The 23158-nt window shown below is 37.6% G+C and overlaps 3 protein-coding genes across 9 annotated transcripts in view; 2 read left to right on the forward strand and 1 right to left on the reverse strand.

Annotated features, from left to right (window-relative positions):
• The window catches only part of LOC144040301 (uncharacterized), a 29925-nt gene extending 27931 nt beyond the window's left edge, over window positions 1-1994 (forward strand). For both annotated transcript variants that reach the window (XM_077554410.1, XM_077554411.1), the window contains exons 45-46: window positions 151-266; window positions 1115-1994. In XM_077554410.1, coding sequence (XP_077410536.1) covers window positions 151-266; window positions 1115-1316 — 318 coding nt within the window. In that variant the 3' untranslated portion in view covers window positions 1317-1994. The remainder of the gene's footprint in view (window positions 1-150; window positions 267-1114) is intronic.
• A 585-nt stretch (window positions 1995-2579) lies between these two features.
• On the forward strand, window positions 2580-6576 carry ggh (gamma-glutamyl hydrolase (conjugase, folylpolygammaglutamyl hydrolase)). Of its 2 annotated transcripts, XM_077554146.1 has the most exons (10): window positions 2580-2659; window positions 2867-2893; window positions 2979-3087; window positions 3170-3220; window positions 3654-3738; window positions 3815-3953; window positions 4028-4134; window positions 5124-5214; window positions 5309-5443; window positions 5530-6576. In XM_077554146.1, the coding sequence occupies exons 1-10, from the start codon at window positions 2629-2631 to the stop codon at window positions 5646-5648; spliced, it is 894 nt and encodes a 297-aa protein (XP_077410272.1). In that variant the 5' UTR covers window positions 2580-2628; the 3' UTR covers window positions 5649-6576. The 2 variants fall into 2 exon arrangements, with proteins under 2 accessions (XP_077410272.1, XP_077410271.1); XM_077554145.1 differs by having other exon boundaries at window positions 2629-2893.
• An 896-nt stretch (window positions 6577-7472) lies between these two features.
• Window positions 7473-23158, reverse strand: part of dpp6a (dipeptidyl-peptidase 6a) — a 102452-nt gene continuing 86766 nt past the window's right edge. For 4 of the 5 annotated variants that reach the window (XM_077554141.1, XM_077554143.1, XM_077554140.1 and 1 more), the window contains exons 9-25: window positions 22453-22607; window positions 22288-22385; window positions 22080-22203; window positions 21368-21406; window positions 21194-21301; window positions 21027-21118; window positions 20489-20536; window positions 20270-20388; window positions 11325-11411; window positions 10323-10581; window positions 10016-10210; window positions 9883-9937; window positions 9348-9447; window positions 8607-8665; window positions 8456-8528; window positions 8318-8391; window positions 7473-8151 (exon numbers count right to left, since the gene is read on the reverse strand). In XM_077554141.1, the coding sequence (XP_077410267.1) occupies window positions 8002-8151; window positions 8318-8391; window positions 8456-8528; window positions 8607-8665; window positions 9348-9447; window positions 9883-9937; window positions 10016-10210; window positions 10323-10581; window positions 11325-11411; window positions 20270-20388; window positions 20489-20536; window positions 21027-21118; window positions 21194-21301; window positions 21368-21406; window positions 22080-22203; window positions 22288-22385; window positions 22453-22607 (1835 nt within the window). In that variant the 3' untranslated portion in view covers window positions 7473-8001. The remainder of the gene's footprint in view (window positions 8152-8317; window positions 8392-8455; window positions 8529-8606; window positions 8666-9347; window positions 9448-9882; window positions 9938-10015; window positions 10211-10322; window positions 10582-11324; window positions 11412-20269; window positions 20389-20488; window positions 20537-21026; window positions 21119-21193; window positions 21302-21367; window positions 21407-22079; window positions 22204-22287; window positions 22386-22452; window positions 22608-23158) is intronic. The other variant, XM_077554144.1, reaches the window with a different exon arrangement.

Below are 23158 nucleotides of genomic sequence, written 5' to 3' on the forward strand. Positions count from 1 at the left end.
AAAAATGGAACTAAACCTTCATTTCCATGAGCATTTATTTCTGCTCTTCACTTAAAATCATTTTTTTTTTAAATTAGCCAGCGTTAGCCAGTTGGAGTTGTCAGTGTCTGAAAGCTACAAATGTGTCTGACGCGTGAAAACTCCTCTCAGGGAGACGTGCTCTTCAGGAACTGGAGGTCCATCTTCAACGGCGAAGGAGGAGCTTTCAACACCCGGATACCTCTTTACTCTTTTGATGGGCGCGACGTATTAGCCGATCCTTTCTGGTCAGTAAACATCATCCTTATTGCCGTCACCATACTATACATTTTTAGTTTTTCAAGAAAAATATTTCCAAGACATGTTACTTTCAAGAAGAAAAAAAGAAAATAAACAAATTGTTGTTGTTTTTGTCAAGAAAGAAAAAGGTACCAATTTTTTTAACTAGTAGTGGGGAGTGTTTTCAAGAAAAAAAATCTTACCCTTAAAAAAATTTATTAAAAAATCCCCAAAATATTCTAATAAACTTCACAAGAAAGTCCTGTTTAAAAATAAAATAAAATGAAAAGCAGTATTAAAAAAAAAAAAAGTATTTTAGTTGTGAATAGTTTATTTAACTTTTTCTCCAAAAAATAAAATAAAAAATGTAATCATTTACAAAAAAATATCTAAATATTTTTCTAAGAAAAAAAAATCATAATCCTAAATGAATGCAGTCATATTTTTTCAATAATTTTTTGGGGGGGAGGAAATATCAATGTTTTTTTTTTTGCTGAATGAACTTGAAATGTATTATTTCTAGAAAAAGTCAAGTTTGTGCATTATTTTAAAGAAAATGTTATGTTTTTAGAAAAAAAAAGTCGTATTTTCAAGATTCTTTTCCAGAGAAAATATTTTTTTCTAGAAAGTCATTATTTGTAGAAAACAATTATATATTTGCAAAAAAAAATCATCTCCTTTGTGAATGCAAAAAGTATTCTCAACTAAAATTCAGATTCTTGCCAACCAAAAAAAGCGAAAAAAAGCAAAAGTATATTATTTTTAAATATTGAGGTCAAAAGTTAAACAGGAAGTTCATCTTTTTTTCCCCCCTCTGTGCGTGTTGTCATTGTCGCGTGTGCGTGCGTCCACGCAGGCCCGAGAAGAGCATCTGGCACGGGTCGAGCGCGCGAGGCCTCCACGTGGTAGACAAGCACTGCGAGACGTGGCGCGCCGACCACGTGTCGGTGGCGGGCCAGTCGTCCGGCCTGACCGCGGGTCTCCTGCTGGGCCAGCAGACACGCAGCTGCTCCAACGACTATGTGGTCCTCTGCGTGGAGACCCACAAGAACCTCTAAGACCTGACTGACCCCGACCCCGAGGAGTCGGAACCCCCTTGAGGCGTGCTGCCGAGACATCCCGTCCGTGCCGCAACGCGTCGTCGTCCCTTTGGCACATAAAATGAAGCATTGATGGGGCCAGTTTTTGCTTTTGTCCAACTCTGGTAGGGAACGTGCTAGACTTTAGGTTGCTGCATCTCTTGCTCCCCACCCAAGAGACTTTTTTTTTTTCTTTTACTTTTTGAATCCCAAATGGTCTCACATTTTCCACTCCTAGGGAAGTAAAAGGACAGCTCACGAGGGCTATTTTGTTTTGTTTACAGGTTGTCACGGAGATGTTGAACAGCTTTCCACTACTTGCCAGTGGCCGATCAATTTAATGCACTGTACTTCATTTATTTGCTACAACTTTCATGTGTGGGCTATTTAATTTAAAACCATTATTTATACTGTTACAGCACATAAACATGAAATCCGAAAGATGAAATCTAAGAATATAATTTATCATTTGTTGTTTGTTTTTGTGTTTTTCTACTTTTTTTTGCTACTATAGTAGAATGGAGAAGAGTTGGGTTTTAAGACTGCCATATATCTTGTGATATATTTTCATGCTGGGAAAAAAAAAGTAAAAAAAACAAATTCCAAGTGTTGGTTGGTGGTTTGTTCAAAAGAATAAATGATTTTCCTTTCATAACATCTGCTTGTGTGTTGTATGGTTAGCTTTACGGAAGTCCTCGTTCGATCATGTAAACAACTCGTCAGCGTCCCTTTAGTGTTCAACAACAAGCCAATATTGTGTTAAGTATTAGCGTTAAACTGAATAATAAAGCTCTTAAAAACTCTTAATGCAAGAAAAAAGGTTATAATTACACTCAACTTTATTTACAAAGCTCTTCAAAAACAACGAGCTGCAAACTCAAATTTAATTTTCAAACTAAAAATCTGACAAAAAAAATTACAGTAAAACAAATAGTAACATAAAAAGCAATAAACAATCCATGAAGTATTTAAAGGGTCAAATTATTATTTAGAACACAAAGGTCACACTGAAAAAATATTGGGAATTAAATGCACAGATAAGAAAATACCGGTAGTCTTACTATTACAAGATAAAAGTATAATGTTACAAGTATAGAGCTGTAAAAGATAATAATGCATAAACTATTTGTTTAACAATACAGTCAAGCTAAGGTAAGGACGAACACATTCAGAAGAAAAGAAGACGAAAGAGGAAAAAAAGATAAAAACCAACACTAGTGTTGTCGCTTTTACTGTGACGTGCCGCTAGCGGAAGTTGCGTGCTGACGTGTTTCCGGGCTAACGCCGGAGCATGATTGAGTGCTGGGATTTAAAGTCCAAAGGTGAGCAAACTCCCCGTAATCGATTTTTCGTCTCCCTCCAGTTGTTTTTCATGACTTTTATCGACAAGCAGTTGGCGAAGAGAGGTTGCCGCACACTCGAGTCGTCTCTGCCGTCTTGTTTCTCTTTCCGAAGCATGTTTGCGTTCACCTGTTGCGCTTTTTTGCTACTTTTGTTTGGCTTGCCGCCGCTCGACTCTACCACGCAAGCTAGCAGCAACGACGAGCCCGTCTTAGGTCGGTTCACAATCGCAACTTTTACAAACTGTCGCATTTGAAATGGATGATAGATTTGATTTTCTTTCTCTCTCTCGTGTTGAAGGGATTCTGGCGCAAGATCTGTACACGCCTAAAGAAAATCACAATGCTTACATCGCCGCTTCTTATGTCAAGTTCTTGGAGGCGGCAGGAGCCAGAGTGGTGCCCATCATGTCAGACGCCATGACGACAACAACAACTATTATTATTATTATTATCATGATGGTCATGTATTTAACCTTTCTCTCGTTGCAGGATCAATCAGACCGATGAAGAGTACAGGAGACTCTTCAAATCCATTAATGGGTACGTACGAGATGCTACTTGGACCGAAGTGAAGTTACTTTCAAGTTGGATATTCACAAAGGTGGCAAATACTGGTCCAGAGAGTAAAAACCCGGCCACAGTTTGGCTTTAGCATCGGGGAGCTCGACTACCTGCTAGGGTACTAGCTAGCTATATTTTTTGTTGCCTGGAGCTAGCTAGCTAGCTCCAGGCAATAAAAACTTATTGCTATGGGAATATAGAAGAAAAGTCATCTTATTTATACCAGTATTTTTTGTAAATATGAAATTGTATTTTATGGACAAAAACAACGTGTTTTTTATTTTCATAGAATATTTTACCCCCAGTGTTATTATATTGCATGTCTATGCGTTACTCACATGCTTGCATAGTTCAAGCAATATGCATTTATTTTCATTACTAATTGTATTTGTTGCACTTGCTTGCCCGCCAGCGTGCTTTTCCCCGGAGGCGGGGCCAGCATCTTCTCATCGGGCTACCAGAGGAGCGCCAAGATCTTCTACGAGATGACCCTGGAGGTAGTAACGCCATTGCACGCCAACAAAGTGTTTGAGCGCAAGACGTCAGAACGCGCGTGTGGGCTGCTGGCCGCAGGCCAACCGGAGGGGCGACTACTTCCCCATTTGGGGGACGTGCCTGGGCCTGGAGCAGCTCTTCCTCTTGACCAACGGCGTTTCGCTCCTCACGCGCACAAACACCAGCGGGGTGTCGTTGCCGCTCAACTTCACCCAAGGTACGCTCGCGAGCACGTTTGTCTGTCGCCACATCAATCGAAACGCCATCCATTATTTTTCTCCCCCCCCGCAGAAGCCAAAAGTAGCAGAATGTTCCGAGGATTCCCCGCGGAACTCATGGATGCGTTGGCCTTGGAACCTCTCACGGAGAACTCGCACAGCTGGAGTTTGGCAATGGAGGTACAACAAATAGGGGGTGGGGGGGACGGGGGGACACCCTGCAAGAAACAAGGATGATCTTTCTTTTTTTCGGGGGTGTAGGGGAAAAAAACTTTGATTTTGAAGTACTGGTAAATTAAATGTAGCCGTTTTTCTGCACAACGCCATAATTTTTCAATATCTTACCGAAGAAAGACATTTTTATATGAATTTAAGAGAAAATTCCACACTATTTAAAAACAAGTACTACATTTTTTAAAATTAATTATATTGATAAAAAGCAGTATTTATAATGAGATTTTTTTTTGTAAGATTACTGTTAACATGTGTACTTCTTCGAATTATTTTTCGGATTTTTTTGTTTGTAACATCACAGTAATGACTTTTTTTTAAGATTAAAAAGGGAAGTTATTTATGAAAAAAATATGTATTTTTTTTTTTTAAGAATTGTGTTAATCGTGCAAGAATTCCATCATTTAGCTAAAACGTCATACTTAACGCTTTGAATGCCATCCATTTTGTTTTGTGTTCGTATCGCTGTAGTGTTGCTGCCGTGTGTAACGAGTAAATTGTGTTTTCTAGCGTGTTTCATTAACCAGCAACAAATCTTCACGTTAGCTCCTCCTGGTGGACAAAAGCAGCACTTCGTCCAGACTATTGCTACGAGTATTTCTTGCAAGTTTCGGTTTATTTCTTATAAATTTGTGAGTTCATTTCTCATACATTTCGGAGTTTCCCCCCTGCAAATTTGCCACTTTATAATGTCACGAATCTGCGGGTTTATTTCTCGTATTTTGTGAGGTTTTTTTTTTGTCTCGGATTATTGCACCCCCTTTGAAAATATCTATTTATATGCGGTCCTCATAAGCTCTCTAGTTTTGCAACTCTAAGTCTAAAGGAATAAATCATTATTTATATATTTTTAGTGAAAAATATTGCAGTGTTACAAGAAAAAAAGTCCAAACATTTTCTTAGTGCTGAAGAGATTTGTTGTGTTTTTATTTTTGTAGGCATTCAACAGCAGCAACACGCTGACCTCTTTTTACAAAGTTCTGTCCACCAACACAGACGGGCAAACCGAGTTTCTGTCCACAGTTGAAGGTAGGAATGACTTTCAAGGTACTTTGCACTTTTCCTTCCTTTGTGACGGACGTAACGAACGAACAAACCAACCAACGGCATTTGTGCTCGGTAGCGTTGGATTTCCCCATTTACGGCACGCAGTGGCACCCGGAAAAAAACGCCTTTGAGTGGAGGAAGCCGTACGTGGCGCACACCCCCTCGGCGGTGCGCGTCACCTTCTTCATGGCCGAGTTCTTCGTGAGCGAAGGTACGTGATCGGCCGGTCCCGTTGCCGCGTGTCAACATCAAGCCAGTATTTGCTCAAAGGTGCGCTTGGTTTGCGTGTCGTCACAGCCAGGAAGAGTTTTCACAGATTCGCCACGGAAGACGAGGAGAAGCGAGCGCTCATTTATAACTTCAGCCCCGTTCAAACCAGCGCAAAGAACATCTTTGAGCAAGTATATTATTTCTGACACTTCACTTTGCGTATCGATAGACGTCACGGAAACGACGTTTCATTTGTTCCGACATGAAAACCACTTCAGGGGATACTTGACTCATTGAAGCACTTTCAACATATTTTGTCTAGTCATCACATTGACTTGATAAATAATATCTCTAAAAACACATTTTTCCACTTGCTGTGGACTGAAGATGACCTCACCTGTGCTGAGGAAACGGGTGACGACCAATCATGGCTCAGTTTGCTGACCAAACCCAGAAAACAGGTGAGCTGTGATTGGTCCTTACCTATTTCCTCAGCACACGAGAGGTCATCTTCAGTCCACAGCAAGTGGAAAATGTATTTTTAAAATTATTGTTATGAAAAATAATGGTTATCAAATGAGTTCTGGACTTGTTTCTGCTGAAAAGGGCTCGATGAGTCAAGTATCCCTTTAAGGCTGTAGAAATAAAACTCGTGCTCATTGTCAACATAGTTTCTTGCCACCAGATGGCGCCAAAGCTGTACTTTGATGATGATAATTTTGAATGAATATGCTTGGAACTGTGTAGTATCTATCGAGCCGCTGCTGTTATTTTTTCCATTTAAGGAAACATGTTTACACTATATTTAAAGCTGCACCGTTTAAGCTATTATAGTACAAATGCTTTTAAGTATCAAGTGAAAACGTAGAAAAAATACAATTCATATTTGTATTTCGCTCCATGTCAATATGACATCATATTGATGAAATATATATTTTTCATTGATAAAGTAGTGTGTGTGCAAATATCGAAGACAAGTTTTCATTTCATTCGTAGTCAGCTGCTCGTGAAATGTCGCACAATCTCAGGGTTAATTAGAGATTTATGGCAAAGTCTAAAGAAAACTGCCAGGAAGTCATTTATAATCTCTGAATGTGAATGTTTAATCAAATAAATACAGCAATGAATCCCAAATATTGACGTCTTTATTTGAACATTTACCTTCATGCCACCTTTTTGTATCTTTCTTTGCTTTGGATGATAAAGTTTATCTAAAAAAATAATAATAATAAATGAATGGGGAAAAAAAGTAAAATATGTATCCACAGTGGCATTTACAACTTTTCAATTCATTTTGTAACCAAATAATACTTTTTTCTTCTTTGAGGAACATTTACACGGCAGGGATGCTAATGCTAATCTCACAACATGGAAATAGAATTGATGATTTCCCTTGAAAGAACATTCAAGATGTCAAACATTGTGGCAACGAAACTCAAATGAGCGTAAAACTGTGTCATTGAACCCACAGATTCAACACGAATGGCAGGAATGGCTCCTTTGCCTTCACCTTATCTGAGAAGATTTGAAAACAAACCAGGTGGAAGTTAGCCTTGTGCTCACGTGACATTTAGTCGACAACGGCGAGTTCATTTACACGGTTGAAAAAAGAAAGGAAGTGTTTGCTGTCGGGGAAAAAACCCCACAAATGTTATCATACGCCGCGTCATTTTTAGGAACAGATTCCAAGCTAGCTTGTTAGCGCGTCAACTTCATGTCAAGACTGAAAACGGGAGAATTTGTGGTTAATTCAATTTGTAGTTCACTTTGACTGACGTCGCACTTGCAGAGCTTTCTAGAACGTTTCTACACGTCCTCGTCATCTTGAAAGGAGCAGCTCGATTTCCTTCAAAAAGTCTCGCTAACAAGCTTAGCTTGGGTCTTTATGCTAAAGCTAGGCTAACAGTTTTAGACACTGTGATGTTTTGTTTTTGACCAAAATAAGGCAGTATGGTGCAAACGCAAAGATATTTGATTCAAAACAATATTTTGTCCTCTTTTTCAACCATTGAAAATGAAACGACAACATGGACATTTTGTGTGTCTTTACTTCCTCGCTTGGATGTTTGTGGGCGCTATTTTACATACATTGAGAACATTTGATCAAAGAAAAAAAGAATTGCAGTCCAACATGAAAAGTTCATCACAACTTTATAAAATCGCCACCCAAGTCCCATAAAAGGCAGTTTTGTCACTGCTAGCAACTTAGTGGGCGTCTCATGTTCATGATGTTACAAGTCCAGCGGTCCCATTTGACTTTTGTCCCCTTCCAGAGCGTCAAGTCCACACGGGAGCTCGTCTATTGCAATATTTCAGTGCGGGTTCGCCGGCTTGCCGGGAGAATTTTACGGATCCAGAGACAAAATGAGGAAAAGGACAGATGGAGGCGATCCTCGGCTGCTCTGCAGGCAGTCTCGAGTCCGGCATGCGGACCAGATAGTTGCGTCAAACCGAGGACATGTTGTGCTTGGTCCGGGGGGCTTGTCGCTTTTGGGGGACGTGCAAGGACGAGGGCGGGGTGGGGGTGAGAGGGGCGGGGGGTGTCCAAGCGAGGTCAGGCTAACCTTCGTCTTCTGCGTCCTCGTCCAACTCCTCGTCCAGAAGTCGCTCAGGTAGCCTGAAGCACTCCTCGTAGAAGTTGACCAGCGATTGGCTGAGGTGTTGCCGGGTGGCCTCGTTGTGGAGGAAGTGGCCCTCGTCCGGGTAGATCTGAGGACCGGCAGCCGTCGGCATTCACAATCAACAAAATGGCCACGCGACTCGCTTCGTGTTCATTTGCGCTTCATTTGAAAACAGCAGCAGCCAACATGAAATGCTAATGCCACCTAGCGGCACAAAAACACAAATTAGCGGAAGAAAGTGTTGTCATGGTGACCTGTAAGGTGTAGTTGGCCTTTTCATGGATGAGCTGGGCAATAAGTTTGGCCGAATGCTGGAAGTGAACTTTTTCTGCAAGAGAAATCGAAGAAAATATTGCAAATTGAGCCGTCCTCGCTCGGCGCCATTTTCTTACCGTCTGCCGTCGGATGGATGATGAGGAATTTCTTGTCCAAAAAGTGCGACGCGCGGTGCGCCAGGTTGGCCATCTGGGAGGGAAGCGGACGCGTGAAAAGAAGGACAGCGCAAAAAAACAGCACAATCGCATCAAAATAGGGATCGAGTACCACGTAAGCGCGAGGGTCAGGTTTAGGCACCCCCAAGTAGCGTTCGGAAAATGCAGAAGCTGAAACCAAAGAAGATAAAGTTCACGTTAGCATTCGCTGTCGGACTCGCAAGTACGGTAAAAAGTAAGATCGACGTTTTCATGAAGGCTGAAGCCGAGAGAGGCTAACTTTTTCTTCTTCTTCTTCTTTTCTTCTAATTAGTAGCTTAACATCTCAGCTGTTCACAATGCAAGCCTGTGGCTGTATTCACATTTGAATTTCCCGCTCCCTGTCTGGGATGTGACGTCATGTGCTCGGTAAGTGCAGTTTCATTTTTCACCAGCAGGTGGCAGTAGCGATTTGAAATGTCTTATTGATATGTTAGCTTTAAATTATGAACATTGTTGAATGTATAGGTAACATTTACATCAAATATGGATAATAATATATTTTGGATTTCAAAATTGGACTTTCAAACAAGGACCAAGGTTTGAAATGAAGGTTTTGGGTTTCAGATGACAGTTAACAAGTTTGTCGCCCAACAACATGACATTCTCACCATATTTACATTTCTTAAGAATAAAAAAAGTTTTTCTCTCATCTTGTCTGCAAGTTGACCAAAGGCGGCGCGAGTCGTTTCCGAGCGTGGAAACTAGAAACCTATTTTCACTCATGGAGGCAGCGCTTCTTCGCAGGTGAGAAAAGTCCTGGACTGGTCGCCAGCCAATGTCATTGGAATGCAAACAAAATGTGGAGCCTGACCGTATAATTGAAAGTCGGTGATGGGCGAGAGGACGGCGCCACATCTGGCAGGAGATTGGTCGCCGCTCAGCAACAAGCTGGTCACGTAACCGCCATACTCCTAAAACAAAACAACACCATAGTTATAGTATTACTATTATTATTGTTATTATGATGAAATTATTATCAGTCAGGGTTTTCCAATCGACATTGAACAAAAAAAATCATTTTCTGTTGGTAACAAGTGGAAATGCAGCTTCATTATTCTGATAGGTCGCCTTTTTTTTTGGTCTTACTAAATGCATTATGACAACTTTATTGAAGTTTGTCTCCATTTTTGATGCACTTTTTAGGAATAAAACGTCTTCCTTGGTGGTTGTGGATGATGCCGAATATGAATTATGCTGAAAAATCATCCATTTTGGATCGGATGGCCACTTGCTGAAAATGTCACCTGACCAAACGGGGCGCCCCACCCGGCACTGTGCTGTCATTTTGCAAAATGGCCGCCTGCTGCGTCATTGAAACAAAGGCGAAGAAAACGTTTGCCGGTTACCTTCCCAAAGACTCCCACCCGGGTCTTGTCGATGTACGGCTCCTTCAGAATGATGCTGCCACAAACACACCAAAGCAAGTCAGCCGATTGTCCGCGCACGCGCGTCCCGTTTGCCGGCGGCGGCCGCGCGTACTTGATGGCCTGGCGCTGGTCGTGCTCCTCCAGGACGCCGGGTCGCTTCTGGATGCGCTGCAGCAGGTTGGTGCCCTGGAAGCCGGCCCCGCGCCCGTCGCAACGCGCCGCCACCGCGCCGAACCCGCTCACCAGCACCGTGGCCCAGTCCAGGCGGAAGCGCTCCGACACGCTCTGGCCGCCGGGGCTGCTGTCGCTGCGCCGACAAAATGGAGGCACGCTTTCAAAACATCTCAAATTTGAAATTGATTTTCAATGCACATTCACACAACAACTAATATTTGTTTGCGTGCGCGCGCAGCACATACATGAGCAGTATGAGAGGATAGTGCGCCGTCTCCACAAAGCCGGCAGGTTTGAGGATCTGCATTGACAAAGCTGCGAAAGACAACGTGAGTGGACGAACGGCCGCAAACGCGCGCGCGCGCGACACGTGACACGTTTGCCGGCAAAACGCACTGTAGTCGTCGACGCTGACGTCCTGGTAGTGCACGAGCGGCATCTGCATGTTGTCCAGCGTCAGCCTCAGCAACCGGTTGCTCTCCAGTTTGCGCACCTCCGCCATACCTGAGCACCGGCAAAACATCGCACGTCAGCAAGTCGCCACTCGGCCTGCCGCAACCACCAACGCCGACAATCCGTCACCACCATTAGAAGCTTGCGACTTTCTCAGGGGGAACAAACAATTTGCACAGCCAACGTCCACTAATTTGCGGAATTCTTCATCGTGGCCGTTAAAAGAGTTTTCAACAAAAGTAGCGCTTAGCTTCCATCCTGTGGCTTCCATAATCAAATTTCCTAGAAACAGTTTTAGAGAGAATGATCTTAAGACCTGCGTCCCAATACTTTTGTCCAAATATGGTCACAACAACATCTGCTTTGGAAGCAAGAAAACAATGACATCAATGAGGTGCAAATGTGATGTCAAGACACGAGACGTGCACGAGAGCAACGACTCCAGTAATCGGATGATGCTGATGTCGCTGGCACAAACTTGTCATCCGCCGAGAGGAGTAATCAGATTACCTCAAGAGTGGACGAGCCTCCGCTGGTGGAAGGTCGTTGTTAATCGCGTTATTGTTTTGAAAACTCAATATATTCAGATTCAGAAAGCAAATACAGTGCAGCTCACACGCTAGCAAATCGCTAGTAGCGAAAGCTTTTTGCACGTACACTCACATTTTTGTTATCATTTACTCGAGAATAATATTTTGGGGAATAAATGAATGATTGTTTACAAGGAAGAAAAGTACACATTTTCTTCCCTTGTGATCCCAAATGTTGTCTTGGGAGTTTTTAGTCGTACTCACTCTGTCTGTCCCCCGACATTCCCTCAACGTCGACGTCTTCGTCATCGGTCTGCGTTTTGTAAATGGACACAAACGGCACATCTGGACCTGAAGAAAAATGACAACAAAATCCAAACATTAAAATGACACGCTGTGCTGCAAAAGTCATTTCCTGACAAATCACAAGAGTAAGAAAAGATGCCAGAATGGACTTCCTTCCATTTAGGACAACACGTTCGTCTTGAAAACAGAAAAACAAATCAACGGCGCTTGCTTAGCAAATTGGGAGCACACGGGTCACGCGTCTTCTTCTTCTTCTTTTTTCTATTTTCTCTCCCACTCCCGCTTCTCCCTCCACGCTGTGACCGTGATGATGTCACCACTTTATCAAATCATTTTTACAAGCGTCCCACCAGGAGCGAGCCGGCGATGACCTTTGCCCCCCGGCAGGCCGAGGCAAAGCGCTTTACGGCAGGAATCTCATTTCCTCCGGCGTGACTGCGAGATCGTGTGACAAATGAGAGCCGCGATGTGATTTAAGCCTCACAAAGCTCATGCATTTGTAACACAAAGATGATAATGTTATAAATACACTCCAAAATGAATTGAATTTGTACATTGTTTTCATTTATTTTAAAATTGCACATCTGCATTAACAATGAACAATCACCATTTAAAAAAACAAAACACAACCATGTATAGTAAGACGTTTTTGTTTCCCTTTTTTTTTTTTTTTTAAACGACCATGAGGCGGATTTTTTCATAAAAAACACGACCATAAGGCGTTTTTGTTTCCCTTTTTTTTTTTTTTTTAAACGACCATGAGGCGGTTTTTTCATTAAAAACACGACCATAAGGCGTTTTTGTTTCCCTTTTTTTTTTTTTTTTTTTAAACGACCATAAGGCGTTTTTTTCATAAAAAACGACCACAAGGCATTTTGTTTCCTTTTTTTTTTTTTTTTTTAACGACCATAAGGCGTTTTTTTCATAAAAAACGACCATAAGCCGTTTTTGTTTCCCTTTTTTTTTTTTTTTTAAACGACCATGAGGCGTTTTTTTCATAAAAAACACGACCATAAGGCGTTTTTGTTTCCCTTTTTTTTTTTTAAAGGACCATAAGGCGTTTTTTTCATAAAAAACGACCATAAGGCGTTTTTGTTTCCCTTTTTTTTTTTTTTTTAAACGACCATGTATAGTAAGGCGTTTTTGTTTCCCTTTTTTTTTTTTTTAAACGACCATGAGGCGTTTTTTTCATAAAAAACGACCATAAGGCATTTTGTTTCCTTTTTTTTTTTTTTTAACGACCATAAGGCGTTTTTTTCATAAAAAACGACCATAAGGCGTTTTTGTTTCCCTTTTTTTTTTTTTAAACGACCATGAGCTGTTTTTTTCATAAAAAACACGACCATAAGGCGTTTTTGTTTCCCTTTTTTTTTTTTTTTTAAACGACCATAAGGCGTTTTTTTCATAAAAAACGACCATAAGGCATTTTGTTTCCTTTTTTTTTTTTTTTTAATGACTATAAGGCGTTTTTTTCATAAAAAACGACCATAAGCCGTTTTTGTTTCCCTTTTTTTTTTTTAAACGACCATAAGGCGTTTTTTTCATAAAAAACGACCATAAGGCATTTTGTTTCCTTTTTTTTTTTTTTTTAATGACCATAAGGCGTTTTTTTCATAAAAAACGACCATAAGCCGTTTTTGTTTCCCTTTTTTTTTTTTTAAACGACCATGAGGCGTTTTTTTCATAAAAAACACGACCATAAGGCGTTTTTGTTTCCCTTTTTTTTTTTTTTAAACGACCATAAGGCGTTTTTTTCATAAAAAACGACCATAAGGCATTTTTGTTTCCTTTTTTTTTTTTGTAACGACCATAAGGCGTTTTTTTCATAAAAAACGACCATAAGCCGTTTTTGTTTCCCTTTTTTTTTATTTTTCAAACGACCATGTATAGTAAGGCGTTTTTTTTCATAAAAAACACGACCATGTATAGTAAGGCGTTTTTGTTTCCCTTTTTTTTTTTTTTAAACGACCATGTATAGTAAGGCGTTTTTGTTTCCCTTTTTTTTTTTTTTTTAAACGACCATGTATAGTAAGGCGTTTTTTTTCATAAAAAACATGACCATGTATAGTAAGGCGTTTTTGTTTCCCTTTTTTTTTTTTTTTTTTTTTAAACGACCATGTATAGTAAGGCGTTTTTTTTTCATAAAAAACACGACCATGGCGTTTTTGTTTCCCTTTTTTTTTTTTTTTAAACGACCATGTATATAAGGTGTTTTTGTTTCCCTTTTTTTTTTTTTTTTTAAACGACCATGTATAGTAAGGCGTTTTTGTTTCCCTTTTTTTTTTTTTTTTTTTTTTAAACGACCATGTATATATAGTAAGGCGTTTTTTTTCATAAAAAACACGACCATGTATAGTAAGGCGTTTTTGTTTCCCTTTTTTTTTTTTTTTTAACGACCATGTATAGTAAGGCGTTTTTTCATAAAAAACACGACCATGTATAGTAAGGCGTTTTTGTTTCCCTTTTTTTTTTAAACGACCATGTATAGTAAGGCGTTTTTTTTTCATAAAAAACACGACCATGTATAGTAAGGCGTTTTTGTTTCCCTTTTTTTTTTTTTTTAAACGACCATGTATAGTAAGGTGTTTTTGTTTCCCTTTTTTTTTTTTTTTAAACGACCATGTATAGTATGGCGTTTTTTTTTCATAAAAAACACGACCATGGCGTTTTTGTTTCCCTTTTTTTTTTTTTTTAAACGACCATGTATAGTAAGGCGTTTTTTCCTAAAAAACACGACCATGTTTAGTAAGGCGTTTTTGTTTCCCCTTTTTTTTTTTTTTTTTAAACGACCATGTATAGTAAGGCGTTTTTGTTTCCCTTTTTTTTTTTTTTTAAACGACCATGTATAGTAAGGTGTTTTTGTTTCCCTTTTTTTTTTTTTTTAAACGACCATGTATAGTAAGGCGTTTTTTTTCATAAAAAACACGACCATGTATATAGTAAGGCGTTTTTGTTTCCCTTTTTTTTTTTTTTTTTTTTTTTTTAAACGACCATGTATAGTAAGGCGTTTTTTTTCATAAAAAACACGACCATGTATAGTAAGGCGTTTTTTTTCATAAAAAACACGACCATGTATAGTAAGGCGTTTTTGTTTCCCTTTTTTTTTTTTTTTTAACGACCATGTATAGTAAGGCGTTTTTTCATAAAAAACACGACCATGTATAGTAAGGCGTTTTTTTTTCATAAAAAACACGACCATGTATAGTAAGGCGTTTTTGTTTCCCTTTTTTTTTTTAAACGACCATGTATAGTAAGGCGTTTTTTTTTCATAAAAAACACGACCATGTATAGTAAGGCGTTTTTGTTTCCCTTTTTTTTTTTTTTTAAACGACCATGTATAGTAAGGTGTTTTTGTTTCCCTTTTTTTTTTTTTTTTAAACGACCATGTATAGTATGGCGTTTTTTCCTAAAAAACACGACCATGTTTAGTAAGGCGTTTTTGTTTCCCCTTTTTTTTTTTTAAACGACCATGTATAGTAAGGCGTTTTTTTCCTAAAAAACACGACCATGTTTAGTAAGGCGTTTTTGTTTCCCCTTTTTTTTTTTTTTTTTTTTAAACGACCATGTATAGTAAGGCGTTTTTTTCCTAAAAAACACGACCATGTATAGTAAGGCGTTTTTGTTTCCCTTTTTTTTTTTTTTAAACGACCATGTATAGTAAGGCGTTTTTGTTTCCCTTTTTTTTTTTTTTTTTTTTTTAAAACGACCATGTATAGTAAGGCGTTTTTTCATAAAAAACACGACCATGTATAGTAAGGCGTTTTTGTTTCCCTTTTTTTTTTTTTTTTTTTTTTTTAAACGACCATGTATAGTAAGGCGTTTTTGTTTCCCTTTTTTTTTTTAAACGACCATGTAAGGCGTTTTTTCATAAAAAACACGACCATGTTTAGTAAGGCGTTTTTGTTTTACTTTTTTTTTTTTTTAAATGATCATTTAAATGGTCGCCTAATGGTCGTTTAAAAAATAGGGAAACAAAAACGCCTTACTATACATGGTCGTGTTTTTTATGAAAAAAAAACCGCCTTACTATACATGGTCGTTTAAAAAAAAAAAAAAAAAAAAGGGAAACAAAAACGCCTTACTATACATGGTCGTTTAAAAAAAAAAAAAAAGGGAAACAAAAACACCTTACTATACATGGTCGTTTAAAAAAAAAAAAAAAGGGAAACAAAAACGCCTTACTATACATGGTCGTGTTTTTTATGAAAAAAAAAACGCCTTACTATACATGGTCGTTTAAAAAAAAAAAAAAAAAAAAAAGGGAAACAAAAACGCCTTACTATATACATGGTCGTGTTTTTTATGAAAAAACGCCTTACTATACATGGTCGTTTAAAAAAAAAAAAAAAAAAAAAAGGGAAACAAAAACGCCTTACTATACATGGTCGTTTAAAAAAAAAAAAAGGGAAACAAAAACGCCTTACTATACATGGTCGTGTTTTTTATGAAAAAAAAACGCCTTACTATACATGGTCGTTTAAAAAAAAAAAAAAAGGGAAACAAAAAACGCCTTACTAAACATGGTCGTGTTTTTTAGGAAAAAAACGCCTTACTATACATGGTCGTTTTAAAAAAAAAAAAAAAGGGAAACAAAAACACCTTACTATACATGGTCGTGTTTTTTATGAAAAAAAAAGCCTTACTATACATGGTCGTTTAAAAAAAAAAAAAAAGGGAAACAAAAACGCCTTACTATACATGGTCGTGTTTTTTATGAAAAAAAAAAACGCCTTACTATACATGGTCGTTTAAAAAAAAAAAAAAAGGGAAACAAAAACGCCTTACTATACATGGTCGTGTTTTTTATGAAAAAACGCCTTACTATACATGGTCGTTTAAAAAAAAAAAAAAAAAAAGGGGAAACAAAAACGCCTTACTAAACATGGTCGTGTTTTTTAGGAAAAAAAACGCCTTACTATACATGGTCGTTTTTTAAAAAAAAAAAAAGGGAAACAAAAACGCCTTACTATACATGGTCGTGTTTTTTATGAAAAAAAAACGCCTTACTATACATGGTCGTTTAAAAAAAAAAAAAAAGGGAAACAAAAACGCCTTACTATACATGGTCGTGTTTTTTATGAAAAAACGCCTTACTATACATGGTCGTGTTTTTTATGAAAAAACGCCTTACTATACATGGTCGTTTAAAAAAAAAAAAAAAAGGGAAACAAAAACGCCTTACTATACATGGTCGTTTAAAAAAAAAAAAAAAAAAAAGGGAAACAAAAACGCCTTACTATACATGGTCGTGTTTATGAAAAAAACGCCTTAATATACATGATCATTTAAAAAAAAAAAAAAAAAGGGAAACAAAAACGCCTTAGTATACATGGTCGTATAAAAAAAAAAAAAAGGGAAACAAAAACGCCTTACTAAACATGGTCGTGTTTTTTAGGAAAAAAACGCCTTACTATACATGGTCGTTTTTTTTTATGAAAAAAACGCCTTATGGTCGTTTAAAAAAAAAAAAAAAAAAAAAGGGAAACAAAAACGCCTTACTATACATGGTCGTTTAAAAAAAAAAAAAGGGAAACAAAAACGCCTTACTATACATGGTCGTGTTTATGAAAAAAACGCCTTACTATACATGATCATTTAAAAAAAAAAAAAAGGGAAACAAAAACGCCTTACTATACATGGTCGTTTAAAAAAAAAAAAAAAAAAAAAGGGAAACAAAAACGCCTTAGTATACATGGTCGTGTTTTTTATGAAAAAAACGCCTTATGGTCGTTTAAAAAAATAAAATAAAAAAGGGAAACAAAAATGCCTTAGTATACATGGTCGTTTAAAAAAAAAAAAAAAGGGAAACAAAAACGCCTTACTAAACATGGTCGTTTAAAAAAAAAAAAAAAAAGGGAAACAAAAACGCCTTACTATACATGGTCGTTTAAAAAAAAAAAAAAAAAAAAAGGGAAACAAAAACGCCTTACTATACATGGTCGTGTTTATGAAAAAAACGCCTTACTATACATGATCATTTAAAAAAAAAAAAAAGGGAAACAAAAACGCCTTACTATACATGATCATTTAAAAAAAAAAAAAAAGGAAAACAAAAACGCCTTACTATATATACATGGTTGTTTTTTTTTATGAAAAAAACGCCTTATGGTCGTTAAAAAAAAAAAGAAAAAAAAAGGGAAACAAAAACGCCTTAGTATACATGATCATTTAAAAAAAAAAAAAAAAGGGAAACAAAAACGCCTTACTATATATACATGGTTGGTTTTTTTTATGAAAAAAAAGCCTTATGGTCGTTTAAAAAAAAAAAAAAAAAAAAAGGGAAACAAAAACGCCTTACTAAACATGGTCGTGAAAAAAAAAAAAAAAAAAAAAAAAGGGAAACAAAAATGCCTTAGTATACATGGTCGTTTAAAAAAAAAAAAAAGGGAAACAAAAACGCCTTACTAAACATGGTCGTGTTTTTTATGAAAAAAACGCCTTCTGGTCGTTTAAAAAAATAAAATAAAAAAGGAAAACAAAAATGCCTTAGTATACATGGTCGTTTAAAAAAAAAAAAAAAGGGAAACAAAAACGCCTTACTAAACATGGTCGTGTAAAAAAAAAAAAAAAAAAAGGGAAACAAAAACGCCTTAGTATACATGGTCGTTTAAAAAAAAAAAAAAAAAAAAGGGAAACAAAAACGCCTTACTATACATGGTCGTGTTTATGAAAAAAACGCCTTACTATACATGATCATTTAAAAAAAAAAAAAAAGGGAAACAAAAACGCCTTACTATATATACATGGTTGTTTTTTTTTATGAAAAAAACGCCTTATGGTCGTTTAAAAAAAAAAAAAAAAAAAAGGGAAACAAAAACGCCTTATGGTCGTTTAAAAAAAAAAAAAAAAAAGGGAAACAAAAACGCCTTAGTATACATGGTCGTTTAAAAAAAAAAAAAAAAAAAAGGGAAACAAAAACGCCTTACTATACATGGTCGTGTTTATGAAAAAAACGCCTTACTATACATGATCATTTAAAAAAAAAAAAAAAGGGAAACAAAAACGCCTTACTATACATGGTCGTGTTTATGAAAAAAACGCCTTACTATACATGATCATTTAAAAAAAAAAAAAAAGGGAAACAAAAACGCCTTACTATACATGGTCGTGTTTATGAAAAAAACGCCTTACTATACATGATCATTTAAAAAAAAAAAAAAGGGAAACAAAAACGCCTTACTATATATACATGGTTGTTTTTTTTTATGAAAAAAACGCCTTATGGTCGTTTAAAAAAAAAAAAAAAAAAAAGGGAAACAAAAACGCCTTATGGTCGTTTAAAAAAAAAAAAAAAAAAGGGAAACAAAAACGCCTTAGTATACATGGTCGTTTAAAAAAAAAAAAAAAAAAAGGGAAACAAAAACGCCTTACATACATGGTCGTGTTTTTTATGAAAAAAACGCCTTACTATACATGGTCGTGTTTTTTATGAAAAAAACGCCTTACTATACATGGTCATGTTTTTTATGAAAAAAACGCCTTATATACATGGTCGTTAAAAAAAACAAAACTTTTTTTACATGGTTGTTAAAAAAAATAAACCTTCCTATACATGGTCGTAAAAAAACAAAATAAAAAACGCCTTTTTTTACATGGCCTTAAAAAAAAAACGCCTCACTATAAATGTTCATTTAAAAAAAAAAATACCTTACTATACATGGTCGTAAAAAAACTAAATAAAAAACGGCTTACTATACATGGTCGTAAAAACAAAACAAAAAAAACGGCTTACTAAAAAAAAAAAGCCTTACTATACATGGTCGTTTAAAAAAACTAAATAAAAAACGCCTTTTTTTACATGGCCTTTAAAAAAAGAAATGCCTTACTATAAATGTTCATTAAAAATAAAAATAAACCCTACTATACATGGTCGTAAAAAAACAAAATAAAAAATGCCTTACTATACATGGTCGTTTAAAAAAAAAAACGCCTTACTAAAAAAAAAAGCCTTACTATACATGGTCGTAAAAAAACAAAATAAAAAACGCTTTCTTTTACATGGCCTTAAAAAAAAAAAACGCCTTACTATAAATGTTCATTTAAAAAAAAACAAACTTACATGGTCGTAAAAAAAACAAAAAGAAACGCCTTATATATGGTCGTTTAAAAAAAAAAAACTTTTTTTACATGGTTGTTAAAAAAAATAAACCTTACTATACATGGTCATAAAAAATAAATAAAAGCCTTAATATACATGGTCGTTTATAAAAAAAGAAAAAGAAAAAAAGCCTTACTATACATGGTCGTTTAGAAAAACAAAATAAAAAACGACTTTTTTTACATGGCCTTAAAAAAAAAAACGCCTCACTATAAATGTTCATTTAAAAAAAAAAAAAACCTTACTATACATGGTCGTAAAAAACAAAAAAAAAGCCTTACTATACATGGTCGTTTAAAAAAACAAAATTAAAAAACGCCTTTTTTTACATGGCCTTAAAAAAAAAAACTATACATGGTCGTAAAAAAAACAAACAAAAAAGCCTTACTAAAAAAAAAGCCTTACTATACATGGTCGTTTAAAAAACAAAAAAAAGCCTTACTAAAAAAAAGCCTTACTATATATGGTTGTTTTAATAATAATTTAAAAAAAAATGCCTTACATGGTTGCTTAAAAAAATCCTGTTATGGCAAAAAACATCTTACTTCACAGTATATGGTCGTTACAAATAAACAAACGCCTTACTAGGGTTAGGGTTAGTCAAGTCAAGTTAAAAAACAGGGTACAAATACAGTACATGCATATATTTAATACTGCTGAATTGTGTTATAGTGTCCTTTGTCAAATGTTGAATGCTTTTATTTTGTTATGTTTTTATGGATGCGCGCTGTAAAAATGACGCAGCTTTACTGCAAACGAAGCAGAAATATCATCCAGACGGTGGGCATTGCGTGCGTGGCGTCACCTTGGCAGTGGAGCAGGAAGTAGCTCATGTTGTGGCAGAAGGAGCCGCCGATGTAGCCGCAAGTGTCGGACAGGCCGCATGAGAGGCAGCGGCGGTTGAACGAGCCAAAGGTGTCGGCGCTGACCGCGAAAAACAAAACAGAACAACAAAACGCTTTCAACTCTTGTTTGAACAAGTCAAGTTGTGCTTTCTTGACATTTCAAACATTTCCAGCCGCACCTGTAGAGATGCCGTCGCTTTGGGCCGTCTTCCGTACTCAGGAAGTATCTAGAAGGTCGCAAACAAATTATAGACAACATCAGAATTCAAACTTTTTTTTTTGACAACAAAAAATCTTGGCAATTTTCCGTCATCAATTTGGTATCTTTAAAAGCAAAATGGCGGCTGCCGGACATGGGTCCCTGAGACTTTTCCTTTTGTCTCGTTATGATTACACACTTTTGCCCAATTTCATGTCGATGGATCGCTGGCAGGAGAAAAAAGATTTTTTGTCACAGTTTCCTCAAAACCATCATTGAAATGTGCCCAAACGAGCTTTGAAATTTAGTGTAGTCCAGGATACCGGCTTTCGTTGGGATTCACACCAAGAACAAGTAGGGGTGGATCAAAACCAAAATGGCTGACTTCCTGTTTCATTCCCTGCAAAAGCACCCGGGACTTTGTTTTGGGACCGTATTGATCCAATTCCAGGTGAAAGTGGCGAGGGGTCCGAATATTTTCTGACTGCGGTCCTACCAAAAGCACGATTTGGACTCACATGAGCTGACTTTGCTCATTATAGGCCAAGACCTCGGTCACGTCCCAGTCGCCCGACGTGATGGACTGCAGCGTGTCTGTGCTGGTGTTTGGCTGCATTTGGGAAAGAAGGACAAAAATGCCGGCAAATATCCAGAGCCGTTGGAATGTTGACGTCGAAGCGCGTACCTGCGAGATGGACATGGAAATGTGGAAGAATTTGCCACGGCCGCCTTGCGGGATGGCCCTCGTGAAAAACAGCTTGTGGCCATCTTTGGAAAACAGAGGCTTCTCGTTCTAGAAGTCCAGCACATCAAGTAAGTACACGCGGAGATTGACTGGCTCACCTGCCGACGTTCTCACCTGTCGGTAAAGCCATCCTTCGCTTTCGTCTTCGTGTTTCTGTGGAGAATAAACCACATTTTTTTATTTTGGAATACTCTGTATGAACATACACACTATATGACGGTGTAGTCGGGCCATGTATATATATATTTTTTTCCAGAAGTGGGTTAATATTCAGAGAAAAAAATTAATAATCGCAAATTTGCCACTATATGGCAAGTTTTTTTCTCATATATTACCCCCTCTAAAAAAATGTTTTTGTTTTTTTTTTCACACAATCCATATTCGTTGAGATTTTTTTTTCCAATCTTCTAATTTAGAGTTGTGCAGCTTGAGTGTAGTACCACATTGTGCCACAAAATGCCTGGCAGCACTGAGGTCTACTGGGAAAGATGCAGCGTAATTAGGAGCAAGAAGAAGAGGAGCGAAAAGGTCGTACCCTGCGAGTGTGTGTAAAAGCAGCGGTTGTTTGACATGGACGCTCATTTCCAATAGCTATGTTATACGTTAGCATTAAGCTAGCGGTCAAACTAAATGTTTGGTTGAACATTTGGATTTCATTAGACGTTATACCGTCGGGTCTCCTAATTCTTGACCCGGAGAAAATGAAAACTGGCACTTAAGAATGATTTTTAATAGTCTTTAAAGCGAGTGGTGCTAAATGAAGACGTCTCTGCAGCATATTGTGTTTCTTGAACGTCTCGCTCTCCACGTTGACCGGAAGGCAGACCTTAGTGCAGACCCCCGTTGTGGCCTGACACAGCGTCAGTATGGAGATGTTCTGGGCTCGGTTGAGCCAGTTGACGGCCAGTTTGGTGCTGGTGGCCCATTTCACCATGGTCACGTAGAACTCACTGAAACACAGCAGCAACACGGACGCAAAAAAGCAAACGCTGATATTAGGAAACAAAAACAAAGAGCTGAATTTGACTTCTCACCTCAGCCTGGGGTCATCGGGTCGCCTCATCTCGGTGGTGTGAAGGGGCCCGTTCAGGTTGACCACGTACAAGGTCAGCAGCGGGTTCTCCTCGCCCGCCTGCAACATCATCAACACGCACGTCAAGTGTGAAAAGCCGAACCCAAGCCGAGTGTGCCGAGTCCACCTTGGGGTAGTGGTACTCCTTCCCCGTCGGGTAGGGCATGCCGGTGAACATGGGCAGCTCCATTTTGGGCACCAAGGTGTCGTTGATGGTGGCGTACGCCAACCTGGCGCCATCCGGGGACCACCAGTGGGCCACGTGCGAGCGCAAAATCTCCTCTGAAGGAAGAAAAACACGCAAAAGCAAACAAACAATCGCATCAGGAAATGTCATTATGCGGCTGAAGGCTAACATGCTAACATGCTAACACGCGCTTGTTGTTTGACAGCCAACAAGTGATGGCCTATAATTACAAATACGGTACATTAAGGTGTTGATTCCCGCCCCCATTTGCGCACATGGAAATTGTCCTCAAATTGAATTGAGACCTCCACCAAGGCTTCAAGTGAATGTATTTGTATTTTGTCTTTTGTAGCATGTTGCGCTACTTTTATCTTCAAGACATCAATCCATAAATTGTGTTGTTCATTTTCATGCAATTTTGCTGATGTTTGTCTTTTTATCTTAATGCTTTGGATTACAATTCCGTGTCACGGCTGCATTTGTTTACTTTACATGCAATTGAGCAAATTTGTGAAAAGTTACAAATACAATAAAAAACAAAAGTGAAGCCGCAAAAAGTGAAGCACGCTGTTGCAAAAGACGGTTTAAACTTGCTATCCTATTCACATATTCACGTCAACATCTGCCGGCAATCATCGTGCGCTCA

The sequence above is a fragment of the Vanacampus margaritifer genome, chromosome 20 (genome assembly GCF_051991255.1).
Source record: "Vanacampus margaritifer isolate UIUO_Vmar chromosome 20, RoL_Vmar_1.0, whole genome shotgun sequence".
Classification (NCBI taxonomy): Eukaryota; Metazoa; Chordata; class Actinopteri; order Syngnathiformes; family Syngnathidae; genus Vanacampus; species Vanacampus margaritifer.